We start from the raw sequence: 19,200 nt of genomic DNA on the forward strand, positions 1-19,200 counted from the left end.
ATACAGAACTTAGTGCTCTTATGGCTCTTTGCTATCAGACATGGTAACTATATCTGAGTATTTGTGTTAATTGCTTCAATTTAATTGCGTAGATCTCTCAGACGCTTGTGCTTCGGCTATAAGATCTAGATTTTTAAGTTCAGAAATATTCCAGTTCCAGTAGCGTCCTAGAAGTTAAATACTTGTTAGAGGTACTAATTACGAGACAGCGGACTGACATGGAATTCAAAACAAGACATATGAGACAAGAACTTTACGTAAGACTAAAACAACTACAAAAATTTCCAGATTCAAAATCTTCTATGATTGTCAGAAAAACTAAGTTTGTACAAAATTTTACTTCCACCATTTTGGACATATGCATGGAGCTGAACTGTGCTATTACCAATTACCATATCCAGCGAATCCAATCCTTCCAATCAAAAATCTTAATTAAAAATGCCTTCACATAATTAAAGTTATTTGAATGTGTCGTTTTGTGGGGTACTTAACAGAGATTGTCCTATTTGACGTGCTGAAGGTGCGCCAAGAGCCAAAAACTTGCAACAAATAAAAACAAATCTCTACGGATTTCTTGGTTTTTGGAACACCCTTCAGCTATAGTGCGGGTCGAGAATGACAACAAAATGAAAAGTCCTCAGTCGACTTGTCAAAGGTACTTACTATCCACAATAGATCCGTTTCTTCTCCCTAATTCTATTCTTCAACATTTCGATCCATCTGAACTCTACTTAATCCCCGCGCAAGGTATGTTTACACTAAGCCATTCCAAGACAGTCCTCTTCATTCCAAAAACGATGTCCTCGAGAGATCGTTACAGGTGACTTTTGGGCAACAAATGTGAAATATCTAAAAGCATATACAGGTTAATAATAAATTAATCCCGCTTTCTGACATCGAGCCATAATCATTCGGTGTCCGCTGTAATTGGATACGATTATGACTTTCAGAAGAAGCCTTTTCCTTTCGTGATCTTCAGGGCGGGTTCTGTGCCTTCAACCTATCTCGTCGATCTCGCAACTCAGGGAATAATACAATTCGCAACCCACATGACTAACCGCACGATTCGAACTTCATGTGACATCATTCACCTCACACCTCGACAAAAGCGAAATTTTATGAACAGAGGAGAATTAAGTTCATTTTCATTATTAATTTAACATAATTATCTACCATTTAAGAATGAACGGCTCGTTTCATAAGGATAATGTTGTAAACATATTAACAGAACAAATATAACTGTGATTTATTAAATGAAAGTTATAAGATTAAGATTAAGACAATAACACTTTCAACATTAAAATATGTAAGCTTTTTTATTTACAAAAATTTACACATTCAACTATTTTTTCATAACGATCATAAAAGTTATGAGTGAAGCCTGTCAGACGATGGTGATAGTGATGGAGTAAAGAAGCCAGCCGGAAAATGAGGATTGTTGGTTGAGGATTGGGGTAGGATATCACGAAGCCACTGTCTTTTTAGGTTAGGTAACAGTATTGTATTGTTAAGGTTGACACTGAAGAGAGGGCTTGAACTAGTGGATTTGTGTGGGAGGAGAGCTTGGAGTGGAAATTGTGGAATCGTGTCCGTCACGAATGGGATATGTATGTCTTGCGAATGGTTTGGTTAGTGGCATAAAAGGGAGCGTTGAGAATGCGGACCTTTGATTGAAAGGATTGGATTCTTTGGATGTGGGATGGCTTGACTGAACCACATAACTCGGATTCCGTAAGGGCAAATCGGTCTACTCAGTGTCTTGTATATTGTTAGTTTGTTATATATACTCATTGTGGATTTGGGTCCAAGTAGACATTTGAGTTGGTCCGTATTTTCAATTCAGTTCTTGTATTTTTTGTTTTATTTGAATATTCCATGTAAGTTTGCTGTCCAAGTAGAATCCAATGTTGCGGATTTGATTGGAAGTGGTGATTACCTTACTACGTTTGTGCGCTGGTGGGCAGATACTTCTCCTAAGAGTGAATGTCATGTACCGCCTTTTTTGTTCGTTTAGCTTGCTGCGGTACCTTTTTGTATAAGGCGTCGGCTTCTTTGAGGTGAAATGAGCCGACGAACATAGCATCAATTACAGAACAGATACATGTAAACTCAGTCGCAGCTACGCCAATATCATTAATCAAATTCAATACAGATAACATACCTACATCATCACATTACATTCCACATATCAAATATTTTTCACATAGTCTAATTTCCAAACAATTAGCTTTCCTTTTCCTATTTATCCCTTTCTATATAATCCTGAAAGGATAATCTGACCGAACCATTACCAACACATTTTTTCCCTTCGTCGGCTCATTTCACCTCAAAGAAGCCGACGCCTTATACAAAAATGTCTTTTCTATACCGACATCCTTCCCCACCCCTTCAAAGTCCAACGTATATAAAAACAAAATAGCAAAATCTCACTGGCACTCTCGCCACGACACGCAAGAATGGCACAATTACACAGAAGAAAAACACTTCGAGTGAGTAGAAATACTTTGATTGAATATATAAAAAATATATTTTGCATTGTATAAATTCACTTCTCCACATTCAAAATGTAATTGTAATCTGTAAACAATGTTTGTAAATCCCAGGCCCTGAAGATGATCTCAATAAAGATCGAAACGTTGGCACGATAAAGAAAATGTTTTTCTGAAACCTACATCACACCAGATCGCATCTCACGATTTCTAAATAAATACTTTTTAATGTGAAAAGGGGCGCCTCACTCTGCCAAATGCCTCCGTAACAGCTAGAAAAACAGCTAAGCAGTAACGCTTAGATTCCCAGGCAGCGGAAAATTAGTAAATAAGATACTTTCATAAAAATTGTTATTTGCTCCCCAAAAGTATTTAATGTTGTTTCGTTCAATTAGTCGAGATAATGAGAGAGAAGTGTTTTTAATCTATTTAAGGAAATTTGTTCTTAGTTATTACCAAATTTTTGATGGATTTTTCTTATCTATTTCGTTTGATCAAATTATTCAGGGGATTTAATAATTTATTACTTATTTTATTTTTTATATACGCATATATTTATATTTTTTATATACTCTTCTGTATAGATAAAACTTTTAATATTCGCTTTAATACATGTTGTTAAATACTTTTCAAATAATATTGCATAAACGTTTCGAGTTTCCAATAGACTTTCAAGCTACATTTGTTTAATTTGCGTAAAGTATGAATGTCATTAGGTAATGAATATGACAGACAATCACATTAAAACCATCTTCAACAGGCCACTATACATTTTAATAGGAGTAAAATTCCAGAATGATGGATAGATGTACGTTAGACTCATTTTTCATCCTTTTTTATGCTCGTCTAATATGATAAACTTTATTTTGGCATGGAAATTACAAAACTTGAACAACGTGTCAAAGAAATATTAATAGATTTTAAGAGTTTTTTCTGTCGGGCGATGAATCAACATTCTGGCAAACCAAAAGCAGAAAGGATAGGCAGAAAAGGAAGATAGGAAAAGACCAAACTGAAGATTAATTGGACAAATTAGTTTAATGTGTGGTAATAAATTTTAACTTTTATAGAGACACATGTAAGAAAATCAATAGTCAGAGGTTTCCCCTTTTATTTTGCAATAGCCAGACGTAGGTAATAAAAGGCGAAAAAGTGTAAATTTAACATATATACAATTGATGGGTAGGCGATCGCCAAAACACATTTCAGCCGTTTAATAATTGTTGCCTGATGTTATTGTATACGTTTACACTTGAATGTGATTGTGAAGTTTATTCGTAATGCGGGTTGGTGATCATCCACCCTCAGTTTGGCATAAGCAAATCAGATTTGTCCACCTAATCTCGCTTTATATTAAAGGGCATTCAACTTACTGTGATTAGGAACTATCTTTTTAAAAAGGATACCGCACTCACTCCATCATTCATCATTTCTATTAAAGCAGGTTTTCTATAAAGGTGCTTCATGCTACTTTCAAGTCAAGATAAAATCTGCGAGGATAGGCGGACTCTTTAAGACTATAAGGGCATATGTTCAAGGTGAGTTCATCAGGTCATACACCCAACTGGAGAGAGTACGGCATTTCAATTTTCCACGGTCGAGTCGGTTACAACACAGTTAAACTTCTACCACCACCAGTTTCGTCAGGAAATGAATTGTTAATGTGCACATCGTTTCAATGAGGGCTAGACGTCTTCCGTGTGTTATCGGTTGAAAGGAAATTGATTTATCACCGGGAATGTGGGATGGCTGAGAGGTGTTGGGCCTACGGGCAATCTCGCTTTTTAAGGTAAGAGAAACATGATCGATTCGCCTGTCGTGACCCAGTAAGAAGCTACTTTTTGAAGATCTAACCTATGTATAGCGATTCACAGTTCTCAGTCCACGGTTGATATCAAATTATAAAGGTAAAATCACTTTAGTTTTACTACTGGTCTAACTCAACTGTCTCTTCACGTCTTTTTATAGTGAATCGTTCATTTGTTACTTTCTATTTACCTACAATACCACTAAAATTGGGTGGCATATGACGTTATGACTCAAAACACCTACACTCTAACTTTGACATGAAAAAATAATTGTTAATCAAAAAATGAATGCAAGTTGTTAGATATGTAGTTGTTTCAAAAATTAGTTTTGATAGTGATTTTATTTATTTATTTTTTTTTCCAGTTCTGCCATTTTGAGTCCGTGTGGTTGGTTTGAATCAACACGTTTAGTAACACTAATCACTGAAAAATATAAACAATAAATTAACATACAATAACAGCTATAGTATAGGCACAACTAAAGTACAAAAACAGAACAACACCCCCTATATAGAAACAAAAGAAACCACTTTCATACACTTGGGGAAAATGCACAGTTACTTAACGAATCATGCATAAAACCCAAACAAAGAAAAATGACACGAAAACTTCTCAAACAAAATTTCGACAAGAAACCCATAGCCAAAAATGATATAGCCACTTTAATTTGCTCCCTGGAGTGCCTAGAGTACCAAATTCAGGACGCTCATCCGACGAGGTATTTTGTGCTCGCAGCTCAGCGTGCATAATTAGTGCTCAAGAGTATAAGGCAGTGAAAGGTGTGCTCTACATGTTTATCAAAAATTTTTCTATTTGCTCCTCACCACATCCTCCACCTTGAAACAGGGCTGGACACTGTATCAACCCTCAACGACGGGTAGTATATTGTGGTTGAGACTCGAGACCCCGAAATGGCCCACCTCGTGTTCTCTTCCACGGCCCTCTTTCTCAATCCGAATTCCTTCATTCTATCCTGTGACCCCTCCTAACCCTTGGTAACAAGGGGGGTATCCAGGCACAAAATAATGGTGTAGCCTTGAGGGCGTGGCAACCTCTCTAAAGCACAAGCTGTCTTATGTCGGCCTCAGGGTCGGCAGGGACGTCGGGTGCCTTAGCAGAGTCACACGAGGGCCAGTGCACCAGATCCTGTCTGCAAAGATGGGGGAGGGTTGTAGGCCATCTGTACCACTGGTTGACTCAACGTTTCAAAAACCAGCCCAGAGTCACATTGGGATGGACTCGTGGTGGCTTGTGGTGACGCCCCTGGCGGGAACTTAGACAGAGGCTGTCTTCTATCTGGGACCTTTCGTGAAGCTTGCGTATGGCCAATGTATTAAACCTGGTCCTCACGGGAGACGTTGCGACCGGACGACAGCATGTAAGCGTTTAGGACGTCATGATCATGCTACAGTCCCTCGAATACGTGAGTAAGCGATTGGAAAAGGGTAGTGATATCGGCGGTTTCTGACTCGAGTATGCTTTGCATTGTTGTGCGTATGACCGGCGTGGTTCCCTTGGGGAAGCGAAGGATCGGACCACCTAGGCTAGACCTATGCCGTCCCTCGATTACGTGCAGCAGGTGTAGGCTGAGCTCGATAAGAGACCTTTGACCGTAGGCAGTGCTCATCTAGGGGGTGGGTAGCAATCCCACTTTATAATCCGAAACCGCTGTCGGGGCGTTCCCGAAAGTTTCTACGCTAGAGGAGCCTCTACACTCAGAGAGATAGAGTCGCCTTTTCTATCTAGGGAGTACGCGGGGGGGGGGGCTAATGTATTTCGGCCCGTTAGCCCCTCGCGTGCGGCGTACGACCCGACGCACAATGCGGGCCCGACCATTCGGAGTGGACAAGCGGAGAGCGTGGCTCTGACCCTTAGGGGCCGGGACACCACTACACCAATGCTGCGGCGGTAACACTTTTCCGTCGTATGCAGAAGTGCGTCAGCTCTCATCTTGAGAATCAAAACGTCCGATAAGGCCGAATAGGCTAGGTGCGGACGTTAATGATCCTCTTGTCTTGTTGACGATGAGTAAATCGGGAACGCATGTATCAACCCTCACGCTGTGTCTACTCCTTAATTATTTGGCCTTACCGGCAACCGCCTTCCAAGAAAGCTGGCAATGAAACGGGTAAAAGAAGATATATTTTGGGCAGGCAATTTCTCGTTTTTGTTTCGAAAGAAACAGTACTGAAAAAGGACGCGAAATGATATTAAAAAGATTCGCCGACGAAAAATTAACAAACTTTAAAAGACGCGCCCAACTGACCAACTATTTTAAGCTATACCGGAGGATACCACCAAATATACATGTTTAGTGACCAAGCCGGAGGGGACCTCAGCATAGCGACGTGGATCTTCGGCTTGAGGGCAGAATTTTTAAACCTTAACCCGAAACCCTACGACGAAGATAAAGACAGAGGCAGTGAAAGTGCTCAATGTGTAATATGGACGAGGAGGAGGACACTCTCCTCTTCCTCTGCATGTGCCCGGTCCTTAATAAGTTTAGAAAGGCAGCCCTTAATAAAACACGATTGACACATCTCTTCAGGCGTTCAGCTTGCTGAGTGGAACAAACGTCGGATGAAAAATCTGTGCTTGCTGAGTGGAACAAACGTCGGATGAAAAATCTATCTGACTTCTGCATAACAGCCTGGAGATCCGTTGATTTTTGGTTACAGAATGCAATTTCCAATTCACTGTTCTGATCCAAAAGTACTTTTAATTTCTTTCATACATTCAAGGAATTCGTTTTATTTTACATTAAATCTTTTGTTTTGCCATTTGGTATTCTGTTTCAAATTCTGACTATGTTCACGTGTTTTTTGCTCTTTTTTTTCTTTTATTTTTTCAATTTAGTTTTCCATTTAATTCCTTTTCAAAGTACACTTGAACTTCCGGCAGACAGCTATGCTATGCTGTGATATTTATCTTACTCTCAAAAAAATGTAATAAAATTGTACTATATTATTGTTCAATGAAATTTTTTTCTTCACTTAACGGGCCAATGCGGCGAAACCATTCATCAGGCCCACTGGGCAAGAAGATGTCAAAAACAAAGAACATATAAGATCATTTAGGAACAATAACTTATAGGTCCCTAAAACGGGCAAATTTACTAACCATTGGACATGACATGCGAAATAGGGAAACATTTGTAAGACCCAAACGAGGAAGGACATACCAAAGTGATAAGAAACGACCATGAAACAGGTTCATCTTATCGCTACAACGTTCAAAAGTCCTTGTTAGTCAGGCGTTTTAGTATTCTTAGGTAAGGTTTTCTATCCTAAAAACTTAATAAGAAACTTCTTGAAAACAATGCAACAAGTAACAAAAAGCGGGAAGAGATTAAGAATGAAGATTAACACGTTACCGACGTATATGCTACAGCGGAGAAGGCCGGAAAGGGTCCTTTCCCTCTTGCTATTGCCGCAGCCTATACGGCAGGTAGCTGAGCACATTTGGAAGGATATAGAAACCCTTAGTTTTAATTTAATGTAAGCATTTGTGGTTTAGCAGAAGAGTTACCGTTACGAACAAAAGACCCTCCGAATCGAATCCAGCCATCCGCCGAGATCGAACGCCCTTTGTATGCTTTCAGCAATTATTTATAAAAAAACAAAACATTAATTCGATATTATTTTTTAAATATTATATAAGTTTTTGATTTATTACGTTGTGAATTAGGAAAATATTAGAACAAAAAACAAAACTATCAAATATGCACCCATTTTCGCCTTTTACATAAGTATTCTGGAAAACTTTATTTTTATTGAGAATTAATTAAGGGTTTTAGTTGAGATGAAAAAAAGTTAATGGCACGAGAGGGATTCGAACACACGACCTTCGGCTAGATACGCCGCTGCTCTACCACCTGAGCTATCGTGACCACGAAAGTAGTGAATTAATGATTTAAAAATGAAGTACGTACACTTCACTAAAGCTCTCCGTCGCCATTTCAATTGTCGTCAAGAATCCAAACCGATTACACGACATTTGAAAAATGGCAAAAAGAGGGAAAACTCATAAGGTGGGGTTGAGATGGGGAGTTGATGTCCGAGGGGATCGAAGTCACGATAGCTCAGGTGGTAGAGCAGCGGCATATCTAGCCGAAGGTCGTGGGTTCGAATCCCTCTCGTGCCATTAACTTTTTTTCATCTCAACTAAAACCCTTAATTAATTCTCATGTATTAATTGGTCAAGCGGACCACGAAAGTAGTGAATTTATTTTTATTTTTGTTACTTTTATAATGGATTTAGGCTAATTATAACGGTTTTTAAATAAATTTTTTAAAAGAGAAACGTTTGGAGAAGAGTTTGTAAAAAATGTACATACTCTGGAAAACCTTTTTCTAAATATTTTTATTTTACGTTGAAAAGGGAAACGTTTGAAACGAAATACGACCGTAATATTTTGATTGTAAAAAGCTTTACATTCGGTGACGATAAATATTGTAACATAAAAAATATACGGTTAAAAAACAATTATTAGAGGTGTCAGTGACCGCAACGGTGTAAGGTAAAGGTCCCGGGTTCGAATCCAGCGCCCTGCATCCTTACAACGTTACAATTTTTTTTTAAACACCGGCGTTTAAAAAAAAAAAAAAAAAAGTGTTGTTTTTTTGTTTGTGTGTGTTTAGAAGAAAACGTTGCACTTTTTCAATGGATATCTCAGAAAGTCATTAATGTGCATATACTTCAAGTAGGAGAAATAAATCACAGCCAACACTGCTGTTACACTTATCACCGGAGTACGTGTTCCGTAAAACCGCTGTTACCTTCTAACTGGGGCATACAGTCATACAGCGGTATAAAAGAACTGTGAATATAGCAGATCTTAAATGTGGCAGTATTTTTTTGTAGTTAATTAATTTTTTAATGGCTTTATGCTTTTACATATTAATCAGATTCCATGCAGTATGTGTATATTATTTTTGGGGGAAAGGGATTGTGTAAAATAAAATTCCATGGGCGACGGAGGGAAATGAACCCATGAACGCGGAGTCGACGAGCCGAAAGCTTTTCACGTTAACACAACTCGCCTACCGCCGTCCTGCTAATTTGACAGATCTTAAATCTGTAAATATATCATAGCCAATAAAATTTCCATGAAAATTCAATCAATGATCACAGCTGCCTTCCATCATGCATATCCAGGATTGTATGTCAGTCAGACGCATTTTACATCTCCACCTAATTCCGAAGACTCTGGTTAACTGAACTATGTATACACGTCCAGTCTTGTTTGATGGTGGCAATGTTTTACATTTAAACAGGAATCAAGAGACACAACTATTTTTGTAACAAAAATACACGTCTTTCTTACAGAATCAAAGTTGAGCTATTACACACATTAGAAACAATGTTTATTGCCAGGTCTAGACATAATTAAAATGAAGTTGGTAATGCAGGTTATTTATATTTACATAAATTATTTAATGATGTAAAATGTATGCTGATTGCATATTGTATTCTAACTCGGTCGCTAGGATTCGGTGCCGTTTCTTAGGCTTATTCGCCAGGAAATCGAATTTCTTTCTATTCAACGGTGAAAGCCGAAGCCGTCGAGGATGTTAACTGGAAAGCGTATCAAAAGGTGTTAACTGTGTTTTATTGTCGGCCTCGCAGGTCGTTTCAATTTCCCGCTACGCCTTACTCAATTCTGATGCAGTCGCCTTTTTGGGCAAAAAATTAAATAAAAAAAATTATTTGGAAAAGTACAAGGCGACCAGGATACCGGGGTCTGTCTTGTCTGAACCTCGGCCAGAACATGAAATGCAAGCTGCTTTTTTCAAATAAGGTCTGAAATCTCAAAAGCATACAAATAAAAGGGACCAACGAACATGGTGAACTTACGTTAGCTCTCTTGATATCGTTTCCAACTCAATTTTACCCTTCCGTACTGTTTGATAAAGGACCCTTGATCCTAACCATCCCTAACCCGACCGGGAAGGACTGAACTGTAACTAACATTGGAGAAATAGTTCACAACAAACTATTTTAAACAGAAAAATAAAAGGAAAAAATACTTTCGTGTGATCAGAGCAGTAAATTTGATCAACCTTTGGCAAAATTTTAAAATAATTGATCATGAAGTACGCTTTTACGAAAGTACGATCATGAAATACGAACTTTAAACCTAATGCTATTTTGTTCATTGTCATGTTGGTATTTTTTCATAGATCTTCGTTCCATTTGCATGCGGACCTTCCCCTTCGTTGACACCTGGCGTTTCGAAATTGTTGGCACGCGAAAACAGCGTGAGTCAGAATAAAGCGCGCTTATTTTCGTCAGGGGTCGGCGTGCCAGGAGTTTTTTTATGGATACAATTAAATCCAAATGGGGCGCGGGATGTGGAAAAGCCACCCTTTTATGAGAGGGTCCGGAGAAAGAAACCGCCGGAACAGTGAAAAGGTTCCGAAATTATTGGACAATTGAGACTGGGAGTGTCATCATTCACTTGGTCTCTATCGAAAAAACATAATACAAATCTATTTTACTGTGTCAGTTACATTAAATATCAATCATTTACGGGCATTCTGGTATAAATAAATTAATAGTCCGATCACCGGAAGTACACTAACAATTGACTATCGTACATAAAGTTCTACTACGACGTTTCAATCCTTCTCTCATTCCTCACACATAACCCATTTTGTCAAATTAGTTAGCAGTGTATAGTTAATGTATATTTTTCAAAATTATATAATTATCTTTTGGTAAGATAATTGTAAGCCTTTTGGCTAAGATCAAAGTGTAGTACTATTTCCGTAGGGAGTCCAGTAGATTAAAGTGATTTTGGGAAATGTCGGAGTGCTAGGGGCTTTTGCTCCACCTGTGTCGCGGGTTGACCCGGTATTACAGCATCTCCGGGAACGACCCCAAAAAAAAAAAGAGTCACGCTATAAATCTCGAACTGTGAATAGTGTTTATACAACTCTACAAAAAAGTACTGTTTATAGCGGAAATTGGAGTCCAATCCGCATAAAAGTGCATGCTGCGCGAACCATAATAACCAATCACCTATTACCCAAGTTTTGCAGAATTTGATCGAAGAACTTGACAATAGCAAGTATTTAGCACCCCGCCTGAAAGTGAGAGAAAATAGCTATGCTATCTTCCTGGAATATGTTCACAACCTTTTTATTTCTTAGGCCCAGTGTTGCTATGATTTCAAACTGGAAAAGTGTAGAGTATGTACCTAAGATTACGTAAGGATGTACCTAAGGTGTCTGTTCTAAGGATTCATCAAGAGGGCTCCAGCTCCCGTGCCTCTATTCAGAAGTATTCCTTGGCCCACTATTCCCTTTCTGATATGAGTACCTTGTACTTGTTGGTGCACTTATGTTTTGGAGTAGTGGCATCTATTGGCATGCGTATTAAGGCATCTATCATGGCATATATTTGCTGATGTTTGTCCATTTATGGGTATGTGAACCTTTGCTCTGGCTTCTCCTTTGATATAATATGGAGGCGACAATTCAGGCATACTCGCGCAGAGGTATTTTCACAAAACCTTGTGGAGATATACTTTCATTACCATTGTACACAAATACTTTGATGCGATATTGACAATATATTTTTTAAATGAACAACAACTACACTATAAACACCTTAAATATCTTGTTTTTTTTTTATAAAAGAAACTAAACACAACAACGGTATAAACTTCCTCGACTTACTTACACAAACTAACAAGTTCGACATAAAACAGAAACGGACATCATAACAGCAGACACAATACACAACAGCACGAACCACAAACAATAAAAAACATTAGGCACAACTTCTAAACCTGTAATAAAAACTAAACGACACCTCCAAAATATAAATTAAATAGACCACCTTCACAAACATGGGGAAAGAGCAACAAACTCTCCAATCTATTAAACCAATTAAGAATCAAATTGGGGACTCTATAGCCATGTGATTAGGGTGTCCGACTCGTATTGCCAGCTAGCGGTCCTGGGTTCGAATCCTGGTATAGCCTATGGGTTTTTAACCGTGAATAATATGAAGAAAGTATTGTAAATTGGTTTAACCTCCCGTCCCCGACACCCAACGGGTAATTGGACGTTAAGCCCTCTTGTACGATAAGAATTACTTTTCTTTCTTACTCAATTATTTAAGGTTTTAAGTTGAGATAAAAAAGTCAGTGTCACGAGCGGGATTCGAACCCACGACCTTCGGCTTGATACGCCGCTACTCTACCACCTGAGCTATCGTCGGTTATACCCCTCGGTCACTAACTTCCCATCTCAACCCCACCTTTTTGAATTTTCCTTCCTATTTGCCATTTTTCTTACTTTTAGACAACAAACAAAATTGGGAGACTCATAAGACAAAATAGAAGAGATTTCTAAAGACTCAGTGAAAAATATTTAACTTGTTATATGCTGTAAAATCCTCATACTACATGTGTTTCACGTTTGATCTTTAAACAATATAAACGAGAGTTTTTAGGATTATTAATTCTGAGAGCAGACAATTTTGCAGATGGCACAACATTCCGATGGAATAATAAATTGTTATTCCGAGAAGTAATTACTTTGCTTTGAAGCCATGAGCAGTAATTGTAACAACAAGTGCGCTCTTCGTAGGGGCATTCTTAAGCCGACACAACTAATTAACCGGACATTAAATTTAAATGAAATGGGACACGGCAAACGGAGCTGCTAACACATTGAAATGTACATTGTTTATCGAATGGCGAACAAGTGGATTGCGCCTTGTAAAATCTCAAACATCTGGAGAATTTAGATAAACAACCTGGTTAAAATGGAGTGCATGGAACCTCAAAATGAAAAAAAAATTAGGAAAATGCGACCTATCGCCTACCAGGTTCAAAAAATAGTGACATCGGATTATCCTTTCAAACTCCTGAAATATCGAGATATTCGGTTGGTGATGAACTTGCAACTTACTGTTAGACTGTTCAGAACCGTACGTACTTTCAGAGTCAGAGTTGGTTAGGTTAATTATGTTTTGATCAATACAGATAATGTTCGGTCTGCCAGTACTGAAAGCTGCTCTCAAGTCTGACTAGCACTTGGTCCTTAAGTTTGTCTAAAGGGGTCACTACCTCGACCTTATCTAATGGGAAAATTGTCCTCCTTTCGGTACCATTATCTGCGGAACCCCCTTGATCAAATTTAATGAAATTTTGTTTTAATTGTTGCATAATGTATGATAATGATTTAATGATAGTTGAAATTTAAACATATTTTTGTTAAAGAGTAATGATCTGTCCAATTAATCGTAATTTTCTTCATGTTACAATTATTTTTGTTCTATCCCAGTCCGAATTCGTACAAAATACGTACCATTGGAGAATAACAAAAAAACCCAAACCCCAAATTACTTTTCACAAATTGCGGGAAAAGGAAAAATCGCTCGTTATCGTTGCTGATCGTCGTTTATAATAAACACACATATATTATTCTTTAACGTTTTCTGTTGATTTTTTTACATTTGGATTTGGAAAATGTTCTGTTCAAATTACTTTTTTATTTTTGTGTATTCCCGTTTAAACTGGAAAATTCAACATATGTAAAACATGCACAATCTATTGATGAATAACATGGAACATGTGCGAAGAACGGAAATCCTTATTTCCCCTCTGTAATCGACATCTAGTTAGCCAATCCTTTTCATTTTTGTTCATTTTTCATTATTATTTTCGCTAATACCAGCTTTCTCGTACTTAGGTCAAATTTTAAATTTTTGATTAGCTACGTGACAAATGAAGAATTGTGATCCACCCTGTGTTAACTATGTAAACCGAATTTTGGTTTTAATTTTCGAGTGAGAGGTTTATTAATTATGATTATACTGAGTTAAAGAAAAGTTTTTTAAATATTGATTTTTCTTTCCAGAAATATTTTTCAGAAAAAGAAAATACTTCCAAAACAAAAGACCTAAAAAAAGTTCCCTAAAAATGTATTCAAATGTAATGTATACATGTTACCGTACACAAACATCAGAATGCAGGAAACTTCAGATATATTACTATCGGACGTAAACGTTTTTATTGTTATTTCTTGATGCATGAGATATTTAATGAACATATGTTGATTAATTGCCCACCTCTAAATGCACGGAGAAAATTACTCGAGGACGCAAATTGGGTTCATAGCTCATTATAAGTTATAGTTCGAGGAAAGTTCCCTCCCGAATGTAAACCGGACTCCTGGAGAAGTTTCTGAAATAAGACAATATTAAAAGTGATAAATGACTACAACTGACGAAGGGGATAAAGGTGAGAGGGTTGCGCAGGGGCGGCTAATTCGAGGGCTTCGGCCCTTATAAAATGAAAAATCAAGACTAAAGTTTCAAAAGTTCTGGCAATACTTTAATCCCTAAATCCGGGAATTTTGTTGATAAAAGAGAAAACTGTAAGGTTCTACGTCCCAGTTACCCTCTATTGGCCTTCAGCCCGTTTTCAACTAGGTTTGACTTGACAATTTGATTTCGCATCAAATTGTCCCCTTAAGGCAAGATTCCTATTTTGCAATCGAAAAACACTGACCGGATTAAAAGAACGTTTGCAGATGGAGGGTTGGTTGAAGGAGGGAAAGGGTTGCTCTTTCAACCCTCAGACCTACTGTCAACAATATACTCAAAGGCCGAGAAACAACAAATGCGTTAAACCATTAGAACACAATCGTATGAATGTACTACCAACAAATATAAATCAAGTATTTCCTACGTCGGTAAAAAAGTACTTGGAAATTTTTCCACAAAGCTTTTCAATCACTATAAAAACAAAAGATTGACATCTCTTCGTATCATATGTATTTGAAATATATGGTTTGAACAGAACATTACTTGCACTGTGATACTCAAGACATAAATACAAAATAAAAACAATATTTAACCATAACAAGTACAGGTTGAAGCGTTAAAAAAGATTAACGGTCACAACTTCTATCTTATTAAATGGAAAAATCGGCCTCCTTTCGGTGTCATGTCAGGCACCTTATCGCCTAATTTAATGAAATATGGTGAAACTTATTCATTAGAAGGGTCCATACATTATAAAACAGTAAATCTGGGTCTGTTTGTTTTTCTCAAAATCATTCTTGGACTATTCCAGAAATTATTTAGGGTACTCCCAGTGATAGGAATTAAATTATGCTTATTTCTAAATATTCGTCCGACTGACGTTTTATAAAACAAAAATCTTTGTTTTTAGCAACTGTAATATGCTATTATAAAAAGAAATTTGATATCGCCATTTGACGTCACCTAGGCGAGTTTTGGTTTTAAATTAAAAAAATCGTTTGACCACGTGACAGCTTTTGTCTCCGTCATTTATTGAGCTCACAGGGGATGCCGAGATGAATATCGTCTAAAAAGCCAAAACCAGAATTTATCATTGTGATAAGGTTTCCGAGGAAAGTAACATTAGGACTTTATCAAAAGAACAAAAGGCCTCCTTTTTATTATAATCGGTCAAAAATTCATCTTAAGAATTCAAAAGGATTCATATTTCTGCAAGAAGGTCATTAAATAGAAAAACTGTAGAAATAGAATTACAAGTAAATTATAATAGATCGAAAAAGGAATTAGATTTCTAAATAATCAAAAAATGAAATCCTTTGCTCTTTATTTTCTAATGGAAGTTGTTAATGATCAATGCCCCTTATCATCATAGTCTGCCTCTTTTGCTGTATGTTTCAGACCATTTTTGATATCTTCAGTTGATAGTTCTTCGCCGTAGTGCTGCAAGTGGTGCAATACATATGAAGATCCCATGCCTCCGCCATGAATGAAGGTATGAGGATAGGTCAGAAATTAACAAAAGAAATTAAAATTAAAGCTTATTTACAAAAGTATATAACAACAAATAACCAGCTGTAAAATTCATGTCGACCGTGTGTGTTACATACTATACTATTACGGGTCATGAAAGGCCAATACATCGGTCAACAAGATGGACACCATGCCACGCTGGCCATGAACTTGGCTCCACTCACTGGGCAAATAGATAGACCGTTTGCCCAGATCGGGCCAGCATGGTGTCAATGGCCTATAGTTGCTTACTTTTCCTGTGCCGTGATAGATATCGAGGAAATTGCTGCTGCAGCATTGTGTTCGGCTAAGATGTATAATTGATACATACATGTTCTTGAAAGAAACGTGGTAGTAAACAACAAACAATGGCCGACCAATGTTGGCCCAATGGGTGGACAAGTCACCTATCGCAGTACTACGTGTACTTTGTTCGCGCATGTTTGGCCTCCTTTGATGTGTTTAATCAGACTGCTCCCCAAGCAAACGTTCCCCAACATCATTTCCAACCTTGGCTAATGTGGGCCACTTCAGGCCATCTCATCCTTGGGGTAAAGAGGGGCCATTACCAAAGTCTTAACTCTCGGCTCTGACTACACTGCTATTCAGTTCGACTTATCAGCTAGCTCATCATTTTTCTCTATGTAACACAACTTGACAGGGTGAACACAGTTAAAGCGTCTAAAGATGACATGGACGAATTTAAATGAACAGATTGCACTTGAACGATGCGTTTCGACCTTGCTCCGAACCAATAAATCATCTTGACGAATCGCCCAATGAAATTGTGAAATTACGATTAAAATTACAGTCGTCAAATTAAACATATTTCCAATATTTAAAGTATTTTTATTGTATAAGCGAATGTATATTTAGATTAGCGAGCCTAATAAAATCAATCCTGCGTTTTTAAGCACTGAATAAAAAGTTTCATTAAATTGTCATCAGTCTATGTTATTGTGGTTGGATAAATTTTATTGCTTGGTAAGCAAATTGTTATCCATAACATAAAATAAGTTTGTGCATATTATTTAAGACGGCGTTGAAACGGATTTACTGTTTATTTTACAAAGTTAAGGAAAACGGAAGTTGAATACCGGCAAAGTTAACCAACCGTCAGTTGGTGAATTTGATGAAGACAAGTTGGACCAACTTGAAAACGGCAAGTCTAGTCGAAATGATATAAAGAAAAAATAATTTTTTCATATTGGCATGGACATGAATAGAGAAAAATGAAAATTGCACATCTGATTTTTTGGAGGGGGTATTAAGTAAAAATTTCAATTTTTAATTAATTTGTTCATTTGTTATTTGATTGTAACATATTTGTTTTATCATTAATTTGTATTAATATTTTTTCTTTTGCCATTTTTACTGTAGAAAAAAGTGTATACATAAATCGAATTCTTGGCAATCTGGAAAGATTGCTATTACTAGTCTAAGTGACAAGGGGACAAATTACATTCTCGATATTTCGAAACCCAATGGAACACAAAAACACTTCGAATTTTCAATAAAAAATAAAAACCGAATTATTAGTTGATGTGAATTTAAGAAAAAAAATTAAATAGTACATATATAAAACATAGTGAAAATAATGGAAAGCGGAAATAGATTGACTGTAAAATTGAAGTTTTTGTTTCGATGTGGCCTGGGGTCCTTTGTCTTGATTTTCCAGATTGTGGCCAATGCTGAGAAGCGAAACAACACAAGGAAAAAGTTCGAATTATAAAGAGGGGAAGTGACTCCATTTCGATTTATAGAATACTCTCTCATCCCCCAAAAATATTTCGTATTACTGAATGTATAAAAATAAATGAGGAATGAATTTTTTCGATTTACCAAAGTGACAGCTGAGGAGTTCGAATTATCAATTTTCGAATAAACTAAAGTAAACTACAAAGTTGCATTAAATTGGTTAATTGAAGATAAATTAAAAGATAAAGACAGTCCTTCCTCATTTCAAAGCTACTTTAGTAGTAATGAGATCTCTTCCTCTGCTCTGCAGGATAATGAACACATTGTTTGATAGATACCTATCATTCTGGACTGCCTATCCTCGCTGATTTTTGTTAATTCAGACGCACTTCAGCGTATCGTCATCTCCAGTGTTTGGGTAACTTTACTTTACTAGTTTTATATCTAATCAATCCTTCGCTCCTATATCACAGGGCAATTATTCCGAGTTCGCCAAGGGCCGGACTACTCCGACCTGTGGGAGGAGGATTGGCACAGAGCAGTGTGCTCGAACCACTCCTGCACTTCCTCTACACTTCAGACATCCTAACTACACCCTCTCCCTGCTTGCATCCTGTGCAGTCGTGCTTTCTTCCTCTGATTCCTGCAATCGCCTCGGTGGAGCTCCAGTCCGACGAATAGCCGAATGGAGCAAACTTTGGAGGATAAAAATCATTGAAACAAATGCCCCTATGTTACATTTACCGTCAGAAGCAAAACCACTCACACAATATTCCTCAACAACATTCCTATCCCTAAAACCGACTGGGTACGTTATCTTGGGTTCTATCTTGAACACGCTTAACTTGGAACCGACCCATACAAATAAAAATACAGGAACTGAAAAGACGCATCGGACATCTCTATAAACTACATACATGGACGGAAATCTAACAAAAACAAACTGACATTACAAAACATCACTGAGACCGATTTGGTCATATGAACTAAAACTGTGTGGAAGTCCTGAGAGCATCAACGCTTTCTTCTATGTCTCCAATATACTCCCTCTCCACAACGACCTTAAAATATCCTTTATAAATAAATTAATCCTACTTTTCCATATTCTTTGAAAACGATCCTCACATCCTAACACATGACCCCGATCCATCTAACATTACCCATACCTACAACTCAGTTAGGCGATTGAAGCGGAGATGCCCCTGGGACCTCCTTATGAATTGTTCATAAATAACTATTCAGAAAGCTGAGAGAGCAACAATGGTTCCACTCAAGACATATGCAAATGATAAATATTGTATCACATTACATAACGTATATATTTGTATGGTAATAAATAAATAAAAAGTTTTAGTAAGAGTAAGTAATGCTAAGTTGTTGTTTAACCTGAAAATAATTAAATTGGTAGCAGG

General features: G+C 37.3%; 1 protein-coding gene and 1 pseudogene across 7 annotated transcripts in view; one reads left to right on the forward strand and one right to left on the reverse strand.

Annotated features, from left to right (window-relative positions):
• Nucleotides 1–19,200, reverse strand: part of LOC106672998 (transcription factor Sp3-like) — a 168,237-nt gene that overhangs the window by 135,125 nt on the left and 13,912 nt on the right. Inside the window, exon 2 of one of the 7 annotated variants that reach the window (XM_024229278.1) lies at nucleotides 4,623–4,720. The exons of 5 other annotated variants lie outside the window; for them this stretch is intronic. In XM_024229278.1, the coding sequence (XP_024085046.1) occupies nucleotides 4,638–4,720 (83 nt within the window). In that variant the 3' untranslated portion in view covers nucleotides 4,623–4,637. Of the gene's footprint in view, nucleotides 1–4,622; nucleotides 4,721–14,271; nucleotides 14,499–19,200 lie in introns of those variants that run through there. One more of the 7 variants, XM_024229279.1, reaches the window with a different exon arrangement.
• LOC112127822 lies at nucleotides 11,022–11,186 on the forward strand (annotated as a pseudogene).

This window comes from Cimex lectularius, unplaced genomic scaffold (genome assembly GCF_000648675.2).
Source record: "Cimex lectularius strain Harlan isolate CLEC.00 unplaced genomic scaffold, Clec_2.1 scaffold325, whole genome shotgun sequence".
NCBI lineage: Eukaryota > Metazoa > Arthropoda > Insecta > Hemiptera > Cimicidae > Cimex > Cimex lectularius.